Source organism: Cupressus sempervirens, chromosome 2, assembly GCF_028749045.1.
Source record: "Cupressus sempervirens isolate cs-2001-9-10 chromosome 2, ASM2874904v1, whole genome shotgun sequence".
Classification (NCBI taxonomy): domain Eukaryota; kingdom Viridiplantae; phylum Streptophyta; class Pinopsida; order Cupressales; family Cupressaceae; genus Cupressus; species Cupressus sempervirens.
The window spans coordinates 760,731,458-760,751,997 of NC_143119.1; the positions used below are offsets into that span (position 1 = coordinate 760,731,458).

The window sequence follows — 20,540 nt, forward strand, 5'->3', positions numbered from 1 at the left end:
TCTGCTACTCGTGCATTCATTTATAAATTAATAGAGTGGCGTCTATCAAGCTGTCTTAATGACTTCAATTGAATAACATGACTAGTAGGTTCATATGCAGCATTCGAATATAACATATGCGTGTACCAATAGAGTTATATTGCTGAAGTTTATGTTGCAGGTTTATGTTGCATTGACTTAAATTTTTTGTTGTTGCATTGAGTTATACCGCCAGGCCAACAAATAATCCTCTACCCATCATAAATTATTCGTATGAAAGACATTATAAACAGAAAAGTAAATTGAATGTCACCAAAACTATCAAATGAACCATCAATGTTAATTTTAGAACTTCATGAAGGGGTGCCGGGGTGCCCAACGGTTCTCCAGATTGATCATTTGCAAAGGATGTTTGCATCTACTACTACTCACATGAGAGTTAAGGGGCTAGATAACCAACAAAAGGGAACAATCTTTCTCAAACTCAAAAAAAAAAAAGGCCAAACCACCAAAGCAACTCAAAGAACCAATACATTGGCATTGCCCATGATGCCAAATAGTATAAGCACAACAAAACATCGAATCAACTGAGAGCTTAGTCTCTTGAATACAAAAGATAGTTGAAGAGTAAATTGTCACCAGCTCATGAATAGCCTTTTGTCAAAAGATGTTATTCAGCCCTCAACATTTCATGACAGAATGATCATTGAAGAGAGTTGAGAGAAGTGAACCTCAATGGGCTTGACGAATAGTTCCTCAATGAGTTTAATCTTCTCTTAATCCTTTTTATGACCACCTTTCCAAGAAGTATCAAATGAAACTTCTTTGGCCTTTCCTACAAACGCAAAGCTAGAAAAGACCCTTCACCAGATACCAGATGCTTGAACACCCTAAGCCAAATCTGCCAAAACACATCATCCTACAAATCTACAAGGTCACCTGAATCCCCTAACTCAAGATCAAAAGGGGACACTCGTCGTTGTTGCACAACACCCTGACTCGTTACAGTAATCTTCTATATCTTAACCCCCACATCCCTACCACCACCACATCCCTACCAATTGCACCAAAAGAGACGTCTACTAGAATTCCTTCTTCTAAGGCCATAGTATCTAGCACCTTAAACCGGTTAAAACCTTCATCAATTTGCTTATCCTTATAGGACCTTTTATGTCCTCACCCCTTAGCTTGGGGCCTAACAAGTATAAAACTATCTTTACCAGGACCGTCTACTTTCATCAGGGCTTTCCCTTTGCGCTCTTTATCCACCTTTGGAATAGAGGAAGGTGAACCACAAACATAACCACCAGTCCCCTTATTGACACAAGGCTACTAAGGCTGAAGATATCCATACTTCTGACATTTTCGACATTAAAACAAAGAGATTCATAGTCTAACAGCTGTAAAGATTATAATTAGAAATTATGTTGATGTTATTGTACATCACTCCTGATGCATAAAAGGTTTACAGATATATCATATAAAATAGAAACATGCTTCAGATGTAATTTGCACCAATGTTGATATTTTTGCACACAAAACTACTATCATATTTCAGGCATACCAACAAATCTTACATTTTTGTAACTGCAATTATAATAAGCGCAACAGTTCATCCGTGCTCGTCCATGTACTCTAGTGTTTAGGATTTCCTCACACAATCCTACTATCAATAACCAACGAGAAAACATATTATTATTATCTACTGCAATTTTACAGTACATGGTTTTCTATATTGTAGCCAGTAAACAGCAGTTAATAAATACAATCACTAGCATAGCATCTCTAATTAATAATGAAATTAGATTAGCAAAAACCAAGGTATGTCTCCCCTGGAAAGATTTAATTGCAAACTATTGTACTTTAATGTGAATCTAAACAAAATGTAAGTACCATCATAAAGTTAACAGTAACTTTAACAAAACTACAGCAATATGATTCACAGTGCTGATAACTTGACAGTTTACAAAGTAGACATTGATTACAGTTGATACACATATGTCTAGCAAAGATATTATCAATGCACAGACTTGGTCAGATATTGCTCGATGCATTTTCCATTACTTGGTGTCAACTGTCTTTCCAGATCCAAAACACATTTCAGTCCCCACCTACTTGCCGTTTCCATGAATCTTCAACAATAAGCTCATCAACACCCCAATCTTCATAGCTGGCAAAAGAAAATCAACATAAGTTAAGTGACTCATGCAAAACACATAGTCAAATAATACCTGAACTTCACAACAAACTGTCATATTATAACCATTCTAAATTGCAGTCAGAATATTCCAGTTTCTTCCCAAAAAACAAAATTCTGCATATATTACAAAATTTTGCAAGTATTCACTCATTCAAGATGCTTCCTTTGGTTAGTTTAGTTTGTGACTTGTATAACTCTGATTCAGATAAGATTCCCCTACAGAAACATGGGTTGTAAAAGTCAAGTGGCAAATCTGCCTGTGGATTTGTTCGAAGGAGCAAAATGGTCTTTATGATCATGAACATACCTTATATTTGATCGATTCAAGCTTTATATGCAATTAATTATTTTTGGGGGATAGGAAAGCTGGTATTTCCACTCATAACCTCTGGTGCCTGTAGCGAACTAAAAGGTGCACAATCAAACAGGAACAAAGAATTTGTTCATTCTTTGGCATGGCCTAAAATTCAAAATTTTGATTAAAGCTGGTTCCAGCTGTGCCTGACATTCCAGGTTATGCTCATGGTTATTTTCTTGGAACTGAGTGACTGCAGATCTCCATGGTAACGACTTGACAAGTCTGAATTTGATCATAGTGAGTAGATTTCCAAAACCCATTGGAAATTTTCAATGCTACTTCTGGATTTGATTGTGTCAGTATTTGTTTTCATCAACATTTAGGATCACACTCCATGATCCATCATCAGGATGAAGAGAGAAAGCATAAAGAGAAAATGAAATAAGTTGCAGCACACCGGATGTCTGAATTAGGGTTAGAACACAGTCTTTTTTCATTTTGTAACTTTACATCAAAGTTAACATTGTTGCAATGCAGACAGTGATAACTGAGGTTGCTATGTCCTGTGAAGATTGTATTCGAACTGTAAATAGGACACCCAACAAAATGGAAGGTAAAGACACTCTTATTACTTAAATATAGCTTTTTGGCAAACAAACCAATTGGTTTTTTGGGACCAAACCACATTGACAGGATCAAATTCTTTCTTTGAATTCAGAACTGGTCAGGATAAAGTTTATCCTGAACCCAGTAACATAGTACGGTGCCTTCCTACCTAAATCTAGCAGAGCCCATAGGAAATAAAAGTTGGTCTAGTGCTTGCTCAAATATTGCAGACCATAAAAATCAACTTATTAGTAAATACAATTGCTAGCAGGATATTGAGGTAGTTACAGCATTGAACTCACTCATACTATATCATCAAGAACTTCCCGCATTGCCATATTCTACTTGGTAAACATTGTAATTCATTGTAGGGATTGAATCATATGATGTAAATAACCAAAATGGACAAAAATGACTGCAAGAAATGTAGAACCTGAGGCAGCTTTGTAAAATGTACAAACATCTGGCCAGAGGAAATGAACTTATAACAATGCATCTTTAGTTTGAAAATTGTGTCAGTCAAAATTCAAGGGCATTTACATCTTTGGTTTGAAGATTGAATCAGACAGTGTGGGAGAACCTATCCCCCCATTTATTGAGGGGTTCTACAATAAGTTTTCATTAAATTGTAGCATTGTTCTTGATTGAATTTTGTTACAAAAAAACTATACTTTCTGCCTTTTTAGTAGAATAGAGATTCTTTCAGATTATAACTAGGTGTTTTAAAACTTACTCTATAATAAATTATATCTATGCATGCTTTTACATGTCCCTATTTACGCTATGTTTGAAGTTTCTGTACTAATTGTATATTTGAATTATTTGTCCTTCAAATAATTAGAAGACCCCAAAAGCGTTTAAATAAATGATCATTAAGGTGTTTTCACTTTGACAACTATAATTTAATAGGTGTTTTCACTTTGACTCCTAACGGGGTCAATATCTTTCACAAGATACTTTTAATTAGTGAATCATTTTGTGGGTACCATCCCCACCGGGGTTTTCCCTCGGCAAAGGCTTCCCTAGTTAACAAATAGTGGTGTTATGAGTTTCATTGTGTTATGCTTATGTTTACTTTTCAGTTTGATCATCTATGCAAGTTTAAAAATTGTTATTGATATACATAGTTGGGCAAAAGTTTGTGGAATACTGATCCACCCCCCTCAATATTCCCTATTTCTAATAGTGTCTACTTCTCAAGAGAATCTATCTTAACATTTTGGTTATTATGCACTCTTCTTTGTCAGGTCTGGAATTTAGTTTATTTTCCTTTCTCCCATCAGTAGTGACAATGAAGAATAAGGAGATCTTTACATAGGAAGCTCAAGAGTTTGTGTAACATGACTGATCATGAAGCTGTAGCCAGTTTCCACTCGAAGGCACGTTGTCACCAAACTAAGCACTCTATACAAACCTTTCATAAGGTAGCATTTTTTTGGCATTACAGAAAACCATTTATAAAACTTGTATGTGATTGGTATAGACGCGAATTTGATGATCAGATCAGAGCTGAGAAGTTGTATGAATGTAATCTGAAGAGGAACTACAAGGACTGATCAGATATTATCATATTGCAGATATCAGCAAGCAATCAAAGGTTTTTGTATCCATCTCCATAGATAGCTTTGTACAGTTGTATATGCATGTTTGATGCAGTAGGCTCATCTTGCACTTTGTATTGTAATCACAGCTCCTAACAGGGTTGAGGCTTCTAACAAGACCTAGTCCTCTACAAGGACAAATACACTATACAGATATAATAGACTCCTAACATAGTCAAATCTTTCACAAGATACTTTTGATTAGTGGATCATTTTGTGGGTACCATCCCCACTAGGGTTTTCCCTTGGCCAAGGTTTCCCTAGTTAACAAATAGTGGTCTTATGTGTTTCATTGGGTTACGTTTATGTTTACTCTTAAGTTTGACCATCTATGCAAGTTTAAAGATTGTTAATGATATACATAGTTGGGCAAAAGTTTGTGGAATACTGATCCCCCCCTCTCAGTATTCCCTATTTCTAATAGTGTCTACTTCTCAAGAGAATCTATCTTAACATTTTGGTTATTATGTACTTTTCTTTGTCAGATCTGGAATTTAGTTTATTTGCCTTTCTCCCATCAGTAGTGATGATTAAGAATAAGGAGATCTTTACATAGGAAGCTCAAGAGTTTGTGTAACATGACTGATCATAAAGCTGTAGCCAGTTTCCACTCAAAGGCACGTTGTTGCCAAACTAAGCACCCTATACAAACCTTTCGTAAGGTAGCACTTTTTTGGCATTACAGAAAACCATTTATAAAAACTTGGTAGGACTCTTGGGCAATGAATGTACTCAAACATCTACATTTTGGCTCTGGTTGTCCTCAAATTAATATTTGGCTCTCTTGATCATAATTAACTTTGCATTGAATATGTATATATTCCCATCATTTAGAAACTTGAAACTTATCATTTTCAATGTTCATGTTTGGCTATTTTAAACTTTATTAATTTAGTACAAAAGCTTTTGTGCAGAAAATTATCAAAGCCCCACTATATGTAAGTGAATAGGCTTCCTCATGCGAAATGATTTTCTATTAGCAATTGTCATTCATTTAATAAAAAAGCTTTTTGTGCAGAAAAATATTGAACCTTTAAGCCCTGGTATATGACAAGTGAATAGGCTTCCTCATGCAAATAATTTTCTGTTAGTAACTACCATTCATTTAGTACAAAAGCTTTTGTGCAGCAAGTTATTGAACTGCTAAGCCCTGGTATATGACAAGTTTAGTCTTCCTTGAGCAAAATGATTTTCTATTAGTAATGATTTTCTATTAGTAATTAACATTTAACCAACCACCAAACTAGTTTGTATTAAACTATATATATTAGAAATAATGTAATATCTCCCAACATTCTTCCCTTCCAACACATAGTTCAATGAAAGGTCAAGTGGCATCAATGAAGATGTGACTCCCTCAAACATAACATAAATAGGAATGTAGTTCATTTCAAAAGGGAATATTAAGGAAGGCAGAAAAGATAAAAGAGGTAAATCAAGAAAGAACTAATGGAAGAGAAAAGAGGAATGAGAAGAAAATAAGAAATTGACTCCTTCAAAAAGCAAAAAATGATAAAGGGTTGTGACTCTTCCAAAGGGTGGTAATTATTGAAGGTTGTGACTCTTTCAAAGGGCAGGCAATGATGAAGGGTTGTGACTCTTTTGGGGCATAGTACTTGTGAAAGTTCGTGACCATTGCAACGACACAAACATGATGAACAGGTGTGACTCTCTCACATTGAAAGATACAAAGAAGAGTAGGTTTCATTTGAGAACATCCAAGAGAGATCAATTTGGGAAAATAATATATTATTCTCAAAGGCAACAATCAGAAATGGTGACTCTGCAAAATGTGGTGACCCTTTCACCGATAAAGTACAAAGGAGAATCCATTGCATTGAACAACGACTTATCAGTCATCACTAATGAAACTAAATCCTTCATTTATCCAACAATCATTAATCCCTCCAGAAGTCAAGCAAGCAATCAATAAGCAAAACTGAGCAAACATCCATAAAACCCACATCAATCATCACTTCATCTTGGGATCAAGAAAACAAATGAATCAGCAATCAAGAATCTATCTATAAAACCAGCAATTATTCAAACATATTCACCAATATTTCAAAATATTCATTAAATTAGCAAGTGTCAATCACTCAATCATCACTCTCCAATACCTCAAATCCTACAATTGAAGGACTTTGTTCAATGAATGATGAATCAATCATTCATATAAATATCAACCATTCAACAAAAATTGAATGATCAATCAAAGAGCAGATGAGAATGTTATGACAATCAGCATCAGCACTCAGCTTATCATTAGAGAACAGCAATCTGGCACTATTCATTGTGGTGTCATTGTTCTTGCCATCAAGGAAAAAGAACAACTGAACATCTGCATTCCCCAAGATTTTCAAATTCAAATTCAAATAACTAATAACTGAATAACTGATGCATTGGGGTGTAGATGTGTTTGTATGCATAGTTGAATAACTAATAACTATATATTCAATAACCCATATCATATACATCTATGTTCAAAGAGGACACAACTAGTTTGTCTAAGTTTCTCCAAGTCAAAAAGAACAATTTCAATCCAGACATTCCGCTCCTTCAAATTTCTACAAGATTACCATCTCACGGTTGCAAGAGTTTGAAATCAACAGTGCCAACTTTCAGCTCAAAGTTGAGTAATCTTATAAATCAGAGTGAGAAACAGCTCAAGTTTTTATACTGCAGAAAGGGAGGAAACAACTTGAAGACATTCCATTCAAGTTGAGCAGAGTGTTCAGAGATCCTAAAGCTCTTCTGTTATGGTTAAAAACTACCCATAAGCAAACCACTAATCCTGTAGTTGATTTTGGTATATTCTACATTTGCTCTCCTCCATTTAATCAAGAAATGTTTTGAAGTAATGTTGTGAAGCATTTGGTAAAGAAATAAACTATACATTGTCAATGATGCCCTTGGAGGCGAGATTAGTCTTGACAAGTCTGCAAGCCCTTGCAGCATTGAAGTTTATGTACAGTACTGTGAATTTACTCAGGATCTCCCATTTGGATTCAACACATGCAGTGATATTATTCAAGAAAAATGCTCAAGCCCTTCTCCCTGTTTTCCTATGAAACTTTTTCCCACAGAGAAGAGAACCTCGAAAGTTTAAATAAAGAAGCAAATAGCGTAAACCAGTATGAAATATAAGAAAGGGTTAGAATGCAAAATATGATTTACAGCCAACTGTCCAATTGTATTAATTTAATAGCAAAAATAATTATTGGTTTCAAATTTGAAGTGCACTTAATATGACATAGCGCTGATTATGGATAGAAAAATATCAATCACAATGCTTACTATTTCCTAGAATCAGTCTTACGACTGTGAGACCAAAGAGACCAATCTCCATCAAAACTTGCCAACTTACCTTGGGCACCAAGATTTGAGTTTGATAAGCAACTATTTATAAGACCGACTAACATAGGGTAGTACTTCTACAAAAACTAAAAAGACAAAAACATCTCAACTAAAAGACCTGTAAATTGTAAACGGATGTTTCCTCTTGCTAGAGATGCATACTTTCATCAATTGCTGAAGATATAAAAGACATTTGACAAGTGAAGACAAGACAGTATGTGAGGGATAAGGAAAATGTGTTTGATCATAAGCAGTCCTCATATGCAATATCTACGGGAAAAAGAAACTTAGGGTAAGTTTGTGCATGATGAGTCCTACATGGAATCTTTACGACATAATAGATTGTTACAAAAGATTCAATAAGAGGGCAGAGGTTTTGGCAAAGTTACAAGTAGCACTGCATGTAAATTAAAAAAAGAAAGTGTTCAAACGGAGGAATTCTGACCTTAACAACCAACATGATGAGAGGCTTTGACCTATGTTCGTGCACCAGATGAGAATTAAAAGTCTATTGGAAAGGCCAAAATCATTCTGCCTAGTTTTGACATTATATACCCTTACCAGTAGATCATCATGACAACTTTGTGGACCTGCAGTGAATCTACAAGTTAAATCGGTTGTTTTGAATGCTCTAGTTGTGGGACTAATACTAAAAGATAGGTCCAAGGATAACATAATTGAATAATCTAAAGTAATCTTCAAATTGTCTTTATTTAGTTTTAGCCAATTTTAAGACCCAAACAGATGCATTTGCAATGGTACATATTATAAAAGGAACATCAACTGTGGAAAAAAAAATTGAATACACTAGCAAAATAAAGCCAACATTCAGATCAATAATATGAAGTGAAAGACAATTGCAAAAGGAAAGAAAAAGAGTGCAGAGGCTTGAAAGACACTGGGAAAATGGAAAGCAAACTATAATGTTCATAGATGTGCATATGAAAGTACAGATACAAAATTTATAGGAGAGTTTACAGCAGTCTTTCGGAAATTGAAGAAGGATTGTAATGTAGGGTTCCAATCAACTCTTGAAACAATTCCGAAGGTCCATTTCAACCACAAAAACACTTGTCATAGAGAGATTACAATACGATGTCATGCAAAAGCCCAATAGCCCAAGCACATATTAAAGTCATGAAAACATGCATATGATGTACATAAGAATCCCACAATCACAAGTGACAAGCTCAAACCTGACCTGCTAGACTTTACAAAGCCAAGACACATAAAACAACCCAAATAAGGTCATAGATGTGTGGCATGCTTAATATGTGAAAAGCTTGCCCTTGCTTCAAAGAAATATCCATCACATTGTGCAAACATGGTGCCAACCAAATTAGTTTTTTCCAAATACCATTGATGCTATTACAAGTCTTAAATTACAAACCTTCCAATGCCTTGGTTAATTACAGAAGAGAATTGTGACATATTTTCATAAGAGATTTAGAAGCTGCAAAGACCAGAATGTTTCCTTTAAGGAATAAGCGTAATCATCCCAATTTAACATTTACTTGGAGACAAGCAATTTTGGGAAGGGTAAACTGCCATGACCACAACTATACCCAACATTTAAAATCACATGAGACTTGGAACTTACTTTCACACACAAATCACAGTATTACAAAACTCAAATTTGCTGCCTTGGTACTTGTGCAAAAGAAATACAATGGCAGTGAACCCTTGATATATGTCTGAATTATATTAAAAAAAAGAGTACTATGGGCAGTGAACCCTTGATATATGCCAAGAGGGTAGGTATATCTGCACTTAGGATGGGAAGAAAGCTACATGGAAGGATCTCCGCACAGCCTTTGAGGAAGAATTTAGACTTTTACAGGACGATGATGAGATAGCACAAAACAGAAGGAGACAAACATTTGAAAAGAATGAATTTTAAACCCAGGCAATTAGTCCTTACATACAATGGCAAAAATGAAATAAAGCCAGGAAAGTTCAGCATACATTTGTTACGACCATGCAGAATAACAGAGGTGGGTACAAATGGAGCAATAAAATTATAAACACTTGGCAAAAATCCTTTCAGAGACTCTATGGTCAACCTGAAAATTTATAGAGGAAACTTTATGTTACAAGATTCAATAAGAGTTGGCAGATTAACGGATTTCCGGATGATTCATTGATTAACAGAGGAACAAATGTGTTCCTTATAAAGAATTACAAGGACGTTGTTTCTAAAAGAAACAACGTAGACTGAAGACGGAATTAGAAACAAAACTAGAGACAGGATAGGAAACATTCCTATCTGGATTGAAGAAAAAAGAGACGGGATAGGAAACATTCCTATCTAGACTAAAAGACGGACTACAGACAAGTAGTTGACTATTATAGAAAGTATAAGATATTATCTTAATACCCTCCCTTAATGGTCAACGTACGGATGTCGGAACATTTTGTGATAATTGAGACCCTCCCTGGATCTACAGAATGCTAAAACCAAGAAGCTTTGCCAAAAGAGTGCTATGACCCAAAACAAATTGCAATTACAAAACTTCGTTTTTGTGGAAAAAACGGTAAAACCCAGAATCTCACGCAACCTTGCGTATTACAGACAACTTGAAATTATTTTGAGGATAAAATCAACAAACCCAGAATCTCACGCAACTTTGCGTATTACAGACAACTTGAAATTATTTTTGAGGAGAAAATCAACAAACCCAGAATCTCACGCAACCTTGCGTATTACAGACAACTTGAAATGATTTTTGAGGAGAAAATCAACAAACCCAGAATCTCACGCAACCTTGCGTATTACAGACAACTTGAAATGATTTTTGAGGATAAAATCAACAAACCCAGAATCTCACGCAACCTTGCGTATTACAAACAACTTGAAATGATTTTTGAGGAGAAAATCAACAAACCCAGAATCTCACGCAACCTTGCGTATTACAGACAACTTGAAATGATTTTTGAGGAGAAAATCAACAAACACAGAATCTCACGCAACCTTGCGTATTACAGACAACTTGAAATGATTTTTGAGGAGAAAATCAACAAACCCAAAATCTCACGCAACCTTGCGTATTAAGACAACTTGAAATGATTTTTGAGGAGAAAATCAACAAACCCAGAATCTCACGCAACCTTGCGTATTACAGACAACTTGAAATGATTTTTGAGGAGAAAACCAACAAACCCAGAATCTCATGCAACCTTGCGTATTACAGACAACTTGAAATGATTTTTGAGGAGAAAATCAACAAACCCAAAAAAAACAGAAACAGATTCAGAAGGCGAAAAATGTAGCTTCGCCTTGATCAGGACCCGGAGAAGTCGGACGCTGCCTAACACCCAGAACAAGTTGATCGGTGTTTCCATATTCGAAGATTGCGATGATGCGCTGCTTCCAGGTTCCATAATTGCGACCATTGAATTTGGAATTATGTTCGAGCAGAATATTTGTCAGAGATGCCATGGCACGTTTTTCAATGAAAATCTGTGAAAATCTGTGAAGGCACGTTCTTCGAGGCAAAAATACGAAAAACCCAGAAGAATTAGAGAATGACCCAGAAGAGAGCTCGAAAAACCCAAAAGGAATCTGTTGTCGTTTTCTTGGATCCGCTGGCTCGAAAATCGAGGCACCCAGAACAAACGGACGACAACCCAGTTGAGCTCTCGAAAAACCCACCAAGAATCAGTCGTGAGCAGATAAAAATGGCTTTCGTTACAAGATTTTACGATTTTGCTCTGATACCATGTTACAAGATTCAAGAAGAGTTGGCAGATTAACGGATTTCCGGACGATTCATTGATTAACAAAGGAACAAATGTGTTCCTTATAAAGAATTACAAGGACGTTGTTTCTAAAAGAAACAACGTAGACTGAAGACGGAATTAGAAACAAAACTAGAGACAGGATAGGAAACATTCCTATCTGGACTGAAGAAAAAAGAGACGCGATAGGAAACATTCCTATCTAGACTGAAAGACGGACTACAGACAAGTAGTTGACTATTATAGAAAGTATAAGATATTATCTTAATACTTTATACAGAGAGGAAAGAGACTTTTAATATCCATCTCATAGAAGTAAAAGGAGAAGAAAATCAATTACACAAAATAAAAGGAAAAATAGGAAAAAACGATATAAAAGACCGAAACAAAATAAAGGACTTGGAAAAAATCTATAAAGCCAGTAGAGGGGAGTACGAACGCATTGTAAGTTGTTGCGGAGTACGCAAGAAAGAAGGAAGTACCAAGCATGCCTATATAGAGGCATCTATATGCAAGGAAGCAAAAGTTAGCAAGCATAACCGTATGCAAGCATACATACACAAAGAAGCAGCCAAGCATCCCCGTTTGCAAGCACTCATATGTGAGACCACATACACATACTCTAGTACGATGTGTTTCCTACGTCGTACAAATATTGGGCAAGGTTTTGGCACACGTGATTCTATATGACGAGCGAACAATAGATTGCAAGGTTGTACGAAGGCAAGAAAAGGCTGTACGGAGGAAGGGGTTGAGGAAATCATACAAAACAAAGGAGGATCAATTTTTGTAAGAGGTATGGATAATACAAAAGAGTGGTGCAGTAGAAATCACTTAAACTGTGAGGAGGGTCGTACGATTGGACACGTGACAATTAAAAACAGTTGTAAAGAAAACAGAACAAAAGCCACTTGGAAACTTAAAAGGCATCATAAGATGGTGAAGACAAGCATAGGCAACCCTCACTGGTATGATGGCTTCTAGTACTTGCTACATAATGTTAGTTTCAGATACTAACCTAAGGGTGGGGCATCTACGGATACTCACTTGTCCTTCATTTGCCATAGTGCCCTAGCCGTCTCTCCTAGCTTCCTCAAACCTCTCTTTCTCTGTGTCTATATCAAGGTATGTGAGTAGGTTGGCTTGCATCCTTGTGATGGCTAGGACTTCATTAGGTGGTTCTAAAACTTCTAGCTTGTTCATGCTTTTCTACCTGGGACAGTTGGCATCCTTGTAGTTACCAGGTCCACACCACTTATAAAGCATTCCTTTATTTTATCCTCCGCTTTGACAATCCCGAGCAAAATGTCCCCATTCATCGCACTTTCTGCATTGCATCATGGGATGCCCCTACTATCATACTAGATTCGATTTTGAGGTATAGTGTTATTGCTATTGTTATTGTTCCCCTTCTATTATTCCAATATCCACATGGTGACGCGTATATGTTTGTGTTCTGTAGGGGTGTGGAAGGTGGAGTGAATAGTTCTCCTTGGGTACAAAATACATGAGTGTTTTGTGCCTTGAGATTATAAGGACATTCCTTAATGGAGTGTCCTAGCACCTGACATATATCACAAAATGCTTTTCTTGGGCAATTGGTTGTGGTGTGTCCTTTCTCACAGTCCATACATTATAACTCCTTCCCTCATTTCTGTCCTTCCTAGTTTGTCGCCATTTTTTTCATCATCCTTGTCATATATTTTCTCAATGCTTGGATTGTTTGACTCGTCCCTGCTCTCTTCGGAACTCTCACTTTCACTTCCATGCCTCCTCCCTTTTGAGGTTTTGCTTTCGATTTCTATATCCATAGCACAACTACATGCATCCGAGAAAGATAATTGTAGTACTACTTTCATTTTTCAATGTAGCAAAGGAGTTAACCCCATAATAAACCATGTCTTCTTTAATCCGTCTGTTGGGTTTTTTCTAGTTTCCTAATCAATCCTTTCATTCTTCTACTATAGGCTCTTACAAATTCATTTTTCCCTTGTCTTGTATTGTATATTTTTGTTACTATCTCATCATCGTACCATAAAAGTCTATGTTCTTCCTCAAAGGCTATGCGGAGATCCTTCCAAAGCTTTCTTCCCGACCTCCAAATTTGTGTACCAATCAATGGTGATGCCCCTTAGGGTGGCCGGAAATGCCTTTAACCACTCGTTTGCATCATTCTCTCCATCAGCATGCCATATGGTTATGTATATTTTACAATGTCATGTTGGATCCTTCAATCCTTCTCCTGTGAATCTAGGAATTTTTTGCTAGTTTGTGGCCATCCTAGTTCTCCCACTTTTCCCTCGGGTGCTCCCTACTAACGGAATAGTGTTCCCTCCTAATGGAATAGTGTTCCCTCTTGTTGGCAATACTCCTTGAGTACCAGTCCCTGTCAAGATAGTGTTCCCTCCTAACAAGATAGTTTTCCCTCCAGGCAGGATAGTGCTCCCTCTTGACGGGACTACTCCTTAAGTAATGATTCCTATCGGGATAGTGTTCCCTCTCGACAGGGTTTATGACAGGATAGTTTCCCCTCCTGACGGGATAGTGTTCCCTACTAACGGGACTACTCCTTAAGTAAAACCCCCTTTTGGGAAGTGTTCCCTCCTACCAAGATAGTTGTCCCTCCTACTGGGATAGTGTTCCCTCCTGACAGGATAGTGTTCCCACTTGATAGGACTACTTCTTGAGTATCGGTTCCTACCAAGAGTTCATGCCACTTGGAGCAAAGAGGTCTAGTTTGATGCTTTGTGCTCTTACCCTAGGGCATGGTGAAGTTAGGGCACCCTAAAATGCTTCCTCTCCAACCCCTATCATGGTAGATTTTGGGAATGGAAGTATTGATTCTTGACTTCTTCAATGATTTATTAAATAGATCAAAATAATTAACAATATATACGCATTTATATGTTACCCTAATGCTCAAATAAATGATTGCCTAACCTACTCCAGCATTTAGCTACCAACATATTTATTTGTAAAGTTAAAATTCTAACTATATTATACCTCTTGTTTTAGTTGAACTTGTGATTCTAGGGCAAGATTTGGGATAATTCCAAAGGGGGGATTACAATTGGTATCAAAGCCTTGATCTTGCCAGCCTAGAGAATAAAAGTAGAAAAGAACACTCGTGCTAACCATTTCATGTGATCAGATTTTACTACAATATTGTCCATTAAAACACTCTCTTACAAGTTTGACAGCAAGAAACTAACCCATTATCACTACCTTCTCTTCACTACAATCAGCAATGATCATCAATATCCTCTTCAAAAGTTAAAACATTGTTTTCACCACTTAATTGCCCCAATAGCTGTCATGAGATGAAGAACCACATACAACATTTGTCTCGAACTTATGGCAAGGTCAACATTGTCTTGTTAAGCATCGAATATAGAAGCATGCCAAGTAATGAGTCACATTCTTATTATTCAAATTGAACACTTATATGCACGTCCTCAGCATCGTTATCATCCACACAGATAAACCCATTAGGTTGCAGTAAAGAAGATATGATCATCACTATCTACACCGCTATTACAAAGAGTGAATCGTCCTCATTTTCCTTGGACATAAATCATCAACATGGTCACTGAGGGAAGCACCCATACATACCATCATGCAGGTCCTTTGAAACTGCAGACCTTGGAATTTAAATGAGGTCTTAGAAGGTTTCAAATAATCCTATCCAAAGATTATGATATCTTGCTAGATTTCTTGAGAATAAGCACTAGACTTTGTTATCAAGAAGACACAGTAAGTGGGAAGAGAGTTGAACAGTAGTTCTAGAAGGTTCTAAACAAACCATGGGAGAGTCCACAAAAAGTTAAAAAGAGGATAAAATCATATGACTGCTGAAAAGGGAAGAAATGAAAATTAAAGGTCCCCCTGACAAAGACTTACATAAATAGAAATGATATTTAGAGGCAATAAGGGAGATGACAAGAATGTTCCACATAGTCATGAGACTCTTGTAAATGCTCTGGAGAACTAAGCTTACAATGGAAGAGTGAAGCACAACAATAATGAAGACAGAGGACTTTGACAGGTACCGGAAACATTAAAATCAAGTGTACAATAAACTGAGGTTAAATAAACAAGAGGATGGTGGACAGACATCCCTATCATACTCAATACTGAAGTATGTGTTCAGTGTTGTGTGTCACATTGGTGCCAAGGATAGCAGCCTATCATCAGTATGATGACAACTTTGCATATTTAATTCCAGAAAATTAAGATGAAGACAACTTTGCATCAAGTAAAGAACATGAAAATGTTGGCCACTTTTCAAATTTATGTCTACAGTGAAAAGGTGTGCATATAGAAAGATCATTCACTAAGTAGTCAAGGTAGTCTTATTTAGTATTGTATATGATTTTATGGTATGGTGGAGTTGGGTCCCCATTAAAGATCCCCAACACTACAATTTTAAAAAGAACATGTAGAGCTTGTTAGAATTGTACAGCCTGATTGGGTCCAATAATGGAGAAGTGAGCAATCCCATAGAACAAACATTCAATTCTGGAGTGGGATATGTTTACACACCTCGTTGGACATATATATGGGAAAACACTTGCCTATATTCCACAAGGAAGGCTCTATCACCCAATTTGGTCACTTGCTTGGCATTGACCTACAACGTTACCATTGCCTTTACCTTAGTCCTAAGTCACCAACTTAATAAGAAGTAATACTTGACGATTACTGCAAACAGGAGTTATTTTGATGGCTGTGTGACTATTTTTGCACTTTTTTGTCATAGAATATAATCAAAAAATGGAAATATAATCAAAAATCTAAATGATAAAAAAACATTTATTTATTCTTTAATGTTTCCTTCTTTAAACAATGAAATGTTTCAGCACTTTAAAGACAACAATGGATAGATATCTGTGACAAACCAATTAATGTACATGCAGGGCCACCTATCAAATAAAAAATTATAACCACAAACCACCAACTACAAGTAATGGGTACTGTGCAGGTATATTCATGTTAAATTTACCTCTGGTAGCAAGGTCATAACAATTGTTTGAGAGTAAAAATGAAGATTGGGAGGAGACACTTCACATCTCATTTTGAGGATACTTCATAGTAATAATACTCAATTATTACACATTGCAGTGAATCATTAAGACAAAAAATTATTATTATGAATAACACAAGTTAACTCTCCCCAACAGATTATATCTTCATTCAAATTTCATGATAGTGTATGATCTACAAAAGTGCATCTCTTTAGCTATCATTGCATTTGATCACATGCACTGAAGTAAATCATAGTATCATAGGCATCACAGGATATATGACCACATCACCCAGGCATTTCATAGTATCAGCACTTGTGACAAAAAAATTTAACCATAATCTCACCTTCCATCAGGCAAATAGCGTCGGATCGTAAAAGGAATCTTGCGCTCACGTAATTCTTTCATTGCAATCTTAATCCAACAAAAAAAACCAGCAGTTGGTAAGATTTTGTAAAAATAATCATTCCACAAAAGTATATAAATAATTATTAATACATATATGATATGCATTGTCCAAGCAAATAAGGGTACCATATACAATTAACTCATTGTTCGCAAATCACATTAGGATGTATAAAAACTTAATCAAATTCCATGTAAAAAGTTATATTGAAAATAAGCAAAAGATCATGTCGATGCTCTTCTATCATGGTATTCAATACATTTGCTATAATGATACTCCAACTAATATTAACCATAAAAGCATTTCAAAAAAAAACACAAGGTAATATTACCTCCAGTGGATCAGTCTCTCCTTCAAGCTCAACCATGACAGGTGCATTCATACTGCCACAACATAGCATTAAAACACAAACAAATATAAAAGCTTGAACACTAGAAGCAAATGTCCAAAATATCCACAAGACTGATCTTTAAACTTGATTCAAATATCATCATGGACAAAATTAACAAAGAAGTTTGTCACAAAACATAAACATGGTTCTAAGTTGTGACTTCTAACATTACAAAACTGTAAAATATGTAATGGAATTCTATAATCGTATTTATCAGCTTATAATTACAAGTTTATTTTACCATTCTAAATGTAGATTGCCAACATACTCGATGACAAGGCTCCTAAATCATAAACTTTGAATTGCAAATGATGTCATGCATAAATCAGATTGCCAACATACCTTATTTGCAATGCTCGAGTGCCAAGTATTCTAGCACGTTCATATTTAGTCATGTATTTAGATGTCTTCCGTGGTTTATCACTGGGCCGATCCTCCCCTTCAGGTTCTTTATCAGCTCCTCCTAAGTCCATATGGGCATCGTTGACATCTTCCTCTGCTCCAACCTCCTCCTAAAGGAAACATGATTGCTCAGAATCAAGCTGACCCTAAAAACACTTGGGCTGAAAAATGGCTTAAAAAAAACCTTAGATTGATAACTAAAACTTAAAAGCCAGTATAGATAATTCATTGCAGAGTAATTTACAAAATAGCATTGTTGTGAGAAATAAAAAAAACTAGTAGCATACCTCAATTTCAGGTTCAATGGGCTCTTCTTCATACCTGAAAATGTTGTAAATCACAAATTTACTTTAGGGTTCATACACAAGAAAACCTCTAGTACTATTTCCTACAGAGTTATGCACGAAGGTTTGCATTCCCAAGAAGAGAGAAACTATAGAATATTCATAGTCCACAAGAAATGTGCTACAAACAATTCAAAAAACCTTAGCCTCAGGTACTCTTCCTTTCGCAACCCCACTAAGTGCTGAAAATTGAAAAACTTTAAATCTAACAAAAGACTCCAACAAGAAATCTCTGTTCCTACAACCTCATAAATAAATTAACAGTGTCATGTTCTAACAAATTGGACAACATTCTCCACTCCTATAATCTCAAAAGTCAAAACCCTCATAGCATATGTGTGAGACATTATAACAAAGAAACTACTGCTATTGCAAAACCATTTTATGCAGCTTTTTGTATGAAAAATAATGTTTTATAGTGAATAACCTACAGAACCGTGTCATTCAGGAAATTGGGTTTAGGTGAATTTGTGACAAATTGTCAATGAAGACATATTAAAGGCAAGCCAGCCAACTGACTGTGCCATGCAAATACAAGACCATTGTTCTGCCAAGCTGCAGGAGCACAGGGTGGGTAAATGATCGGCACCACCAAAAACAATTGTCAGATTGTTTTCTTTCTTCAATTTTAGTTTTGATTCGGCTTATAGGCATTCATATCTCTCCTTCCGATTTGCCAAATCTCAGTCCTCGGTCACAGGACAATCTTAGAGGAAGCACTTGACGTGTCTACAGACCCGGACTATAAATTTGATCTGGCAGTATAACTTGGAAGGGTTAAGTAGCAAAGGCAATTCCCATTGAATGACTTGCTGTGGAAATCATCTCCTACTTATTAAAAATGGATTTGTCAAACATAAAGCTTTGGAAAATTTAAGCAAATGCAGTGGTTACCACAACCTATGTCAGCATATATGTTGCTTGAGTTGGAGTCTGTAAACAGGGGAGACACCCTTCGAGAATCGAAACGTATTAACCACTTTGTTAAACATGAACGCAAATGACAGGGTAAAAAAGCTGTTTGACCGAATGCCGCTTAAAAACGTTGTCTCGTGGATTCCCGTGAAAGCAGGATATGCACAAAATGGATTTGTGCGAAAGGCTTTGGAAAAGGCTTATACTTTTTTGAACATTTCTTCCGAACATGATGGTCCAGCTTACTAAATGGGGAGAAAGGAATAAGACTCCGCTGATAGAGAGAAGACCAAGAAGCGTGAAGGAAGTTGAGTGCGCAGGAACAAGAAAATACAAAGGGCAGTTATAAAACGGTGGGGGAGTTAGTAAAGAGTTCGGGGTCTGCGTACTGAAAGGTAGCGACCCAAGAAAGGTCATAGGGTGCAATGAACAGAAAGTGGGAAGAAGAGTCGAAGCTGCGGAGAAAAAAGGCAGGGAAGACTGAGTATGGAACAATAATGCGAAACAGAGCAAGGTACGAAGAGTGCATGAGCTGAGAGAGAGAAGCCGAGAGGGCCTAGTCTGTAATTTTTGTGATTTCAAAATTGTTATGAAAAAAATTATGTTTCTTTGTTGCAATCTGATATTCTTGTGTTTGAATTTCAAGGTTGCACGGCGAAGGGGAGAAACCTTCTTGAAACATACTAGTGCTACACAACCTTAAAATGAAATATAGGGCCCTCATACAGTAGAAAACCTAAAAAGAATTGTAAGACTGAAAAAATTTAATCATGTCGTATTTATTACCCAACATCTGCTGCCTCGAAATCATTGTAATCCTCGTCCGCCATGACAAGCAAATGTATTGCGCCTGAGCAGGTTGAGAGGTCTCTACAAATTCGGAAATATGGAAAAATGGGGTGTTAATTAATATATAGAACTTTTGCACGGCTTTATTAATCCAACTAAACACAGGGATATTATCTCGTCGCACTTCTGTCAAAAACAATTCATTTCACCAAGTGGTTTTCCACCCGGCAGAAAAAATTATTTGTTTAATTTATTTTTTAAATTGTAAACCTTACGTGTTAAATTGTTAACAAATTATACAATATAATTAAAAAATCATTTGAATGTTACAATAATGTTATAGAAGTGTTTTTAAATAATGTGAATTATTACTTTTTTATTTTTCTATTTTTAAAATATTTATTTAAAGATTATTAATACATGATGCAGGAGCATCTTAGGGGTTTTATGCTCGAGTTTGTGGAGTTATGATTTGCGCAGTTTGGGATCT

At 36.1% G+C, this 20,540-nt stretch overlaps 1 protein-coding gene across 1 annotated transcript; it reads right to left on the reverse strand.

Moving 5' to 3' along the window:
- Positions 1–1,785: 1,785 nt before the first annotated feature.
- Positions 1,786–20,147, reverse strand: LOC149575663 (DNA-directed RNA polymerases II, IV and V subunit 6A-like). Its single transcript, XM_089815422.1, has 6 exons — positions 20,048–20,147; positions 18,290–18,323; positions 17,943–18,112; positions 17,541–17,592; positions 17,150–17,217; positions 1,786–2,149 (listed from the first exon to the last, which is right to left on the reverse strand). The coding sequence occupies exons 1-6, from the start codon at positions 20,089–20,091 to the stop codon at positions 2,080–2,082; spliced, it is 438 nt and encodes a 145-aa protein (XP_089671548.1). The 5' UTR covers positions 20,092–20,147; the 3' UTR covers positions 1,786–2,079.
- Positions 20,148–20,540: the final 393 nt, after the last annotated feature.

What these genes read in the sequence shown, in the direction of transcription:
- LOC149575663 (XM_089815422.1), bottom strand. Translation starts at nt 20,091, where the DNA reads ATGGCGGACGAGGATTACAATGATTTCGAGGCAGCAGATGTTGG. An exon ending in GAGAGACTGATCCACTGGAG is followed by an intron (nt 17,218 to 17,540) that starts GTAATATTACCT and finishes TGTTGGATTAAG; the next exon opens with ATTGCAATGAAAGAATTACG. An exon ending in CGCTATTTGCCTGATGGAAG is followed by an intron (nt 2,150 to 17,149) that starts GTGAGATTATGG and finishes TTCTTTTGCCAG; the next exon opens with CTATGAAGATTGGGGTGTTG.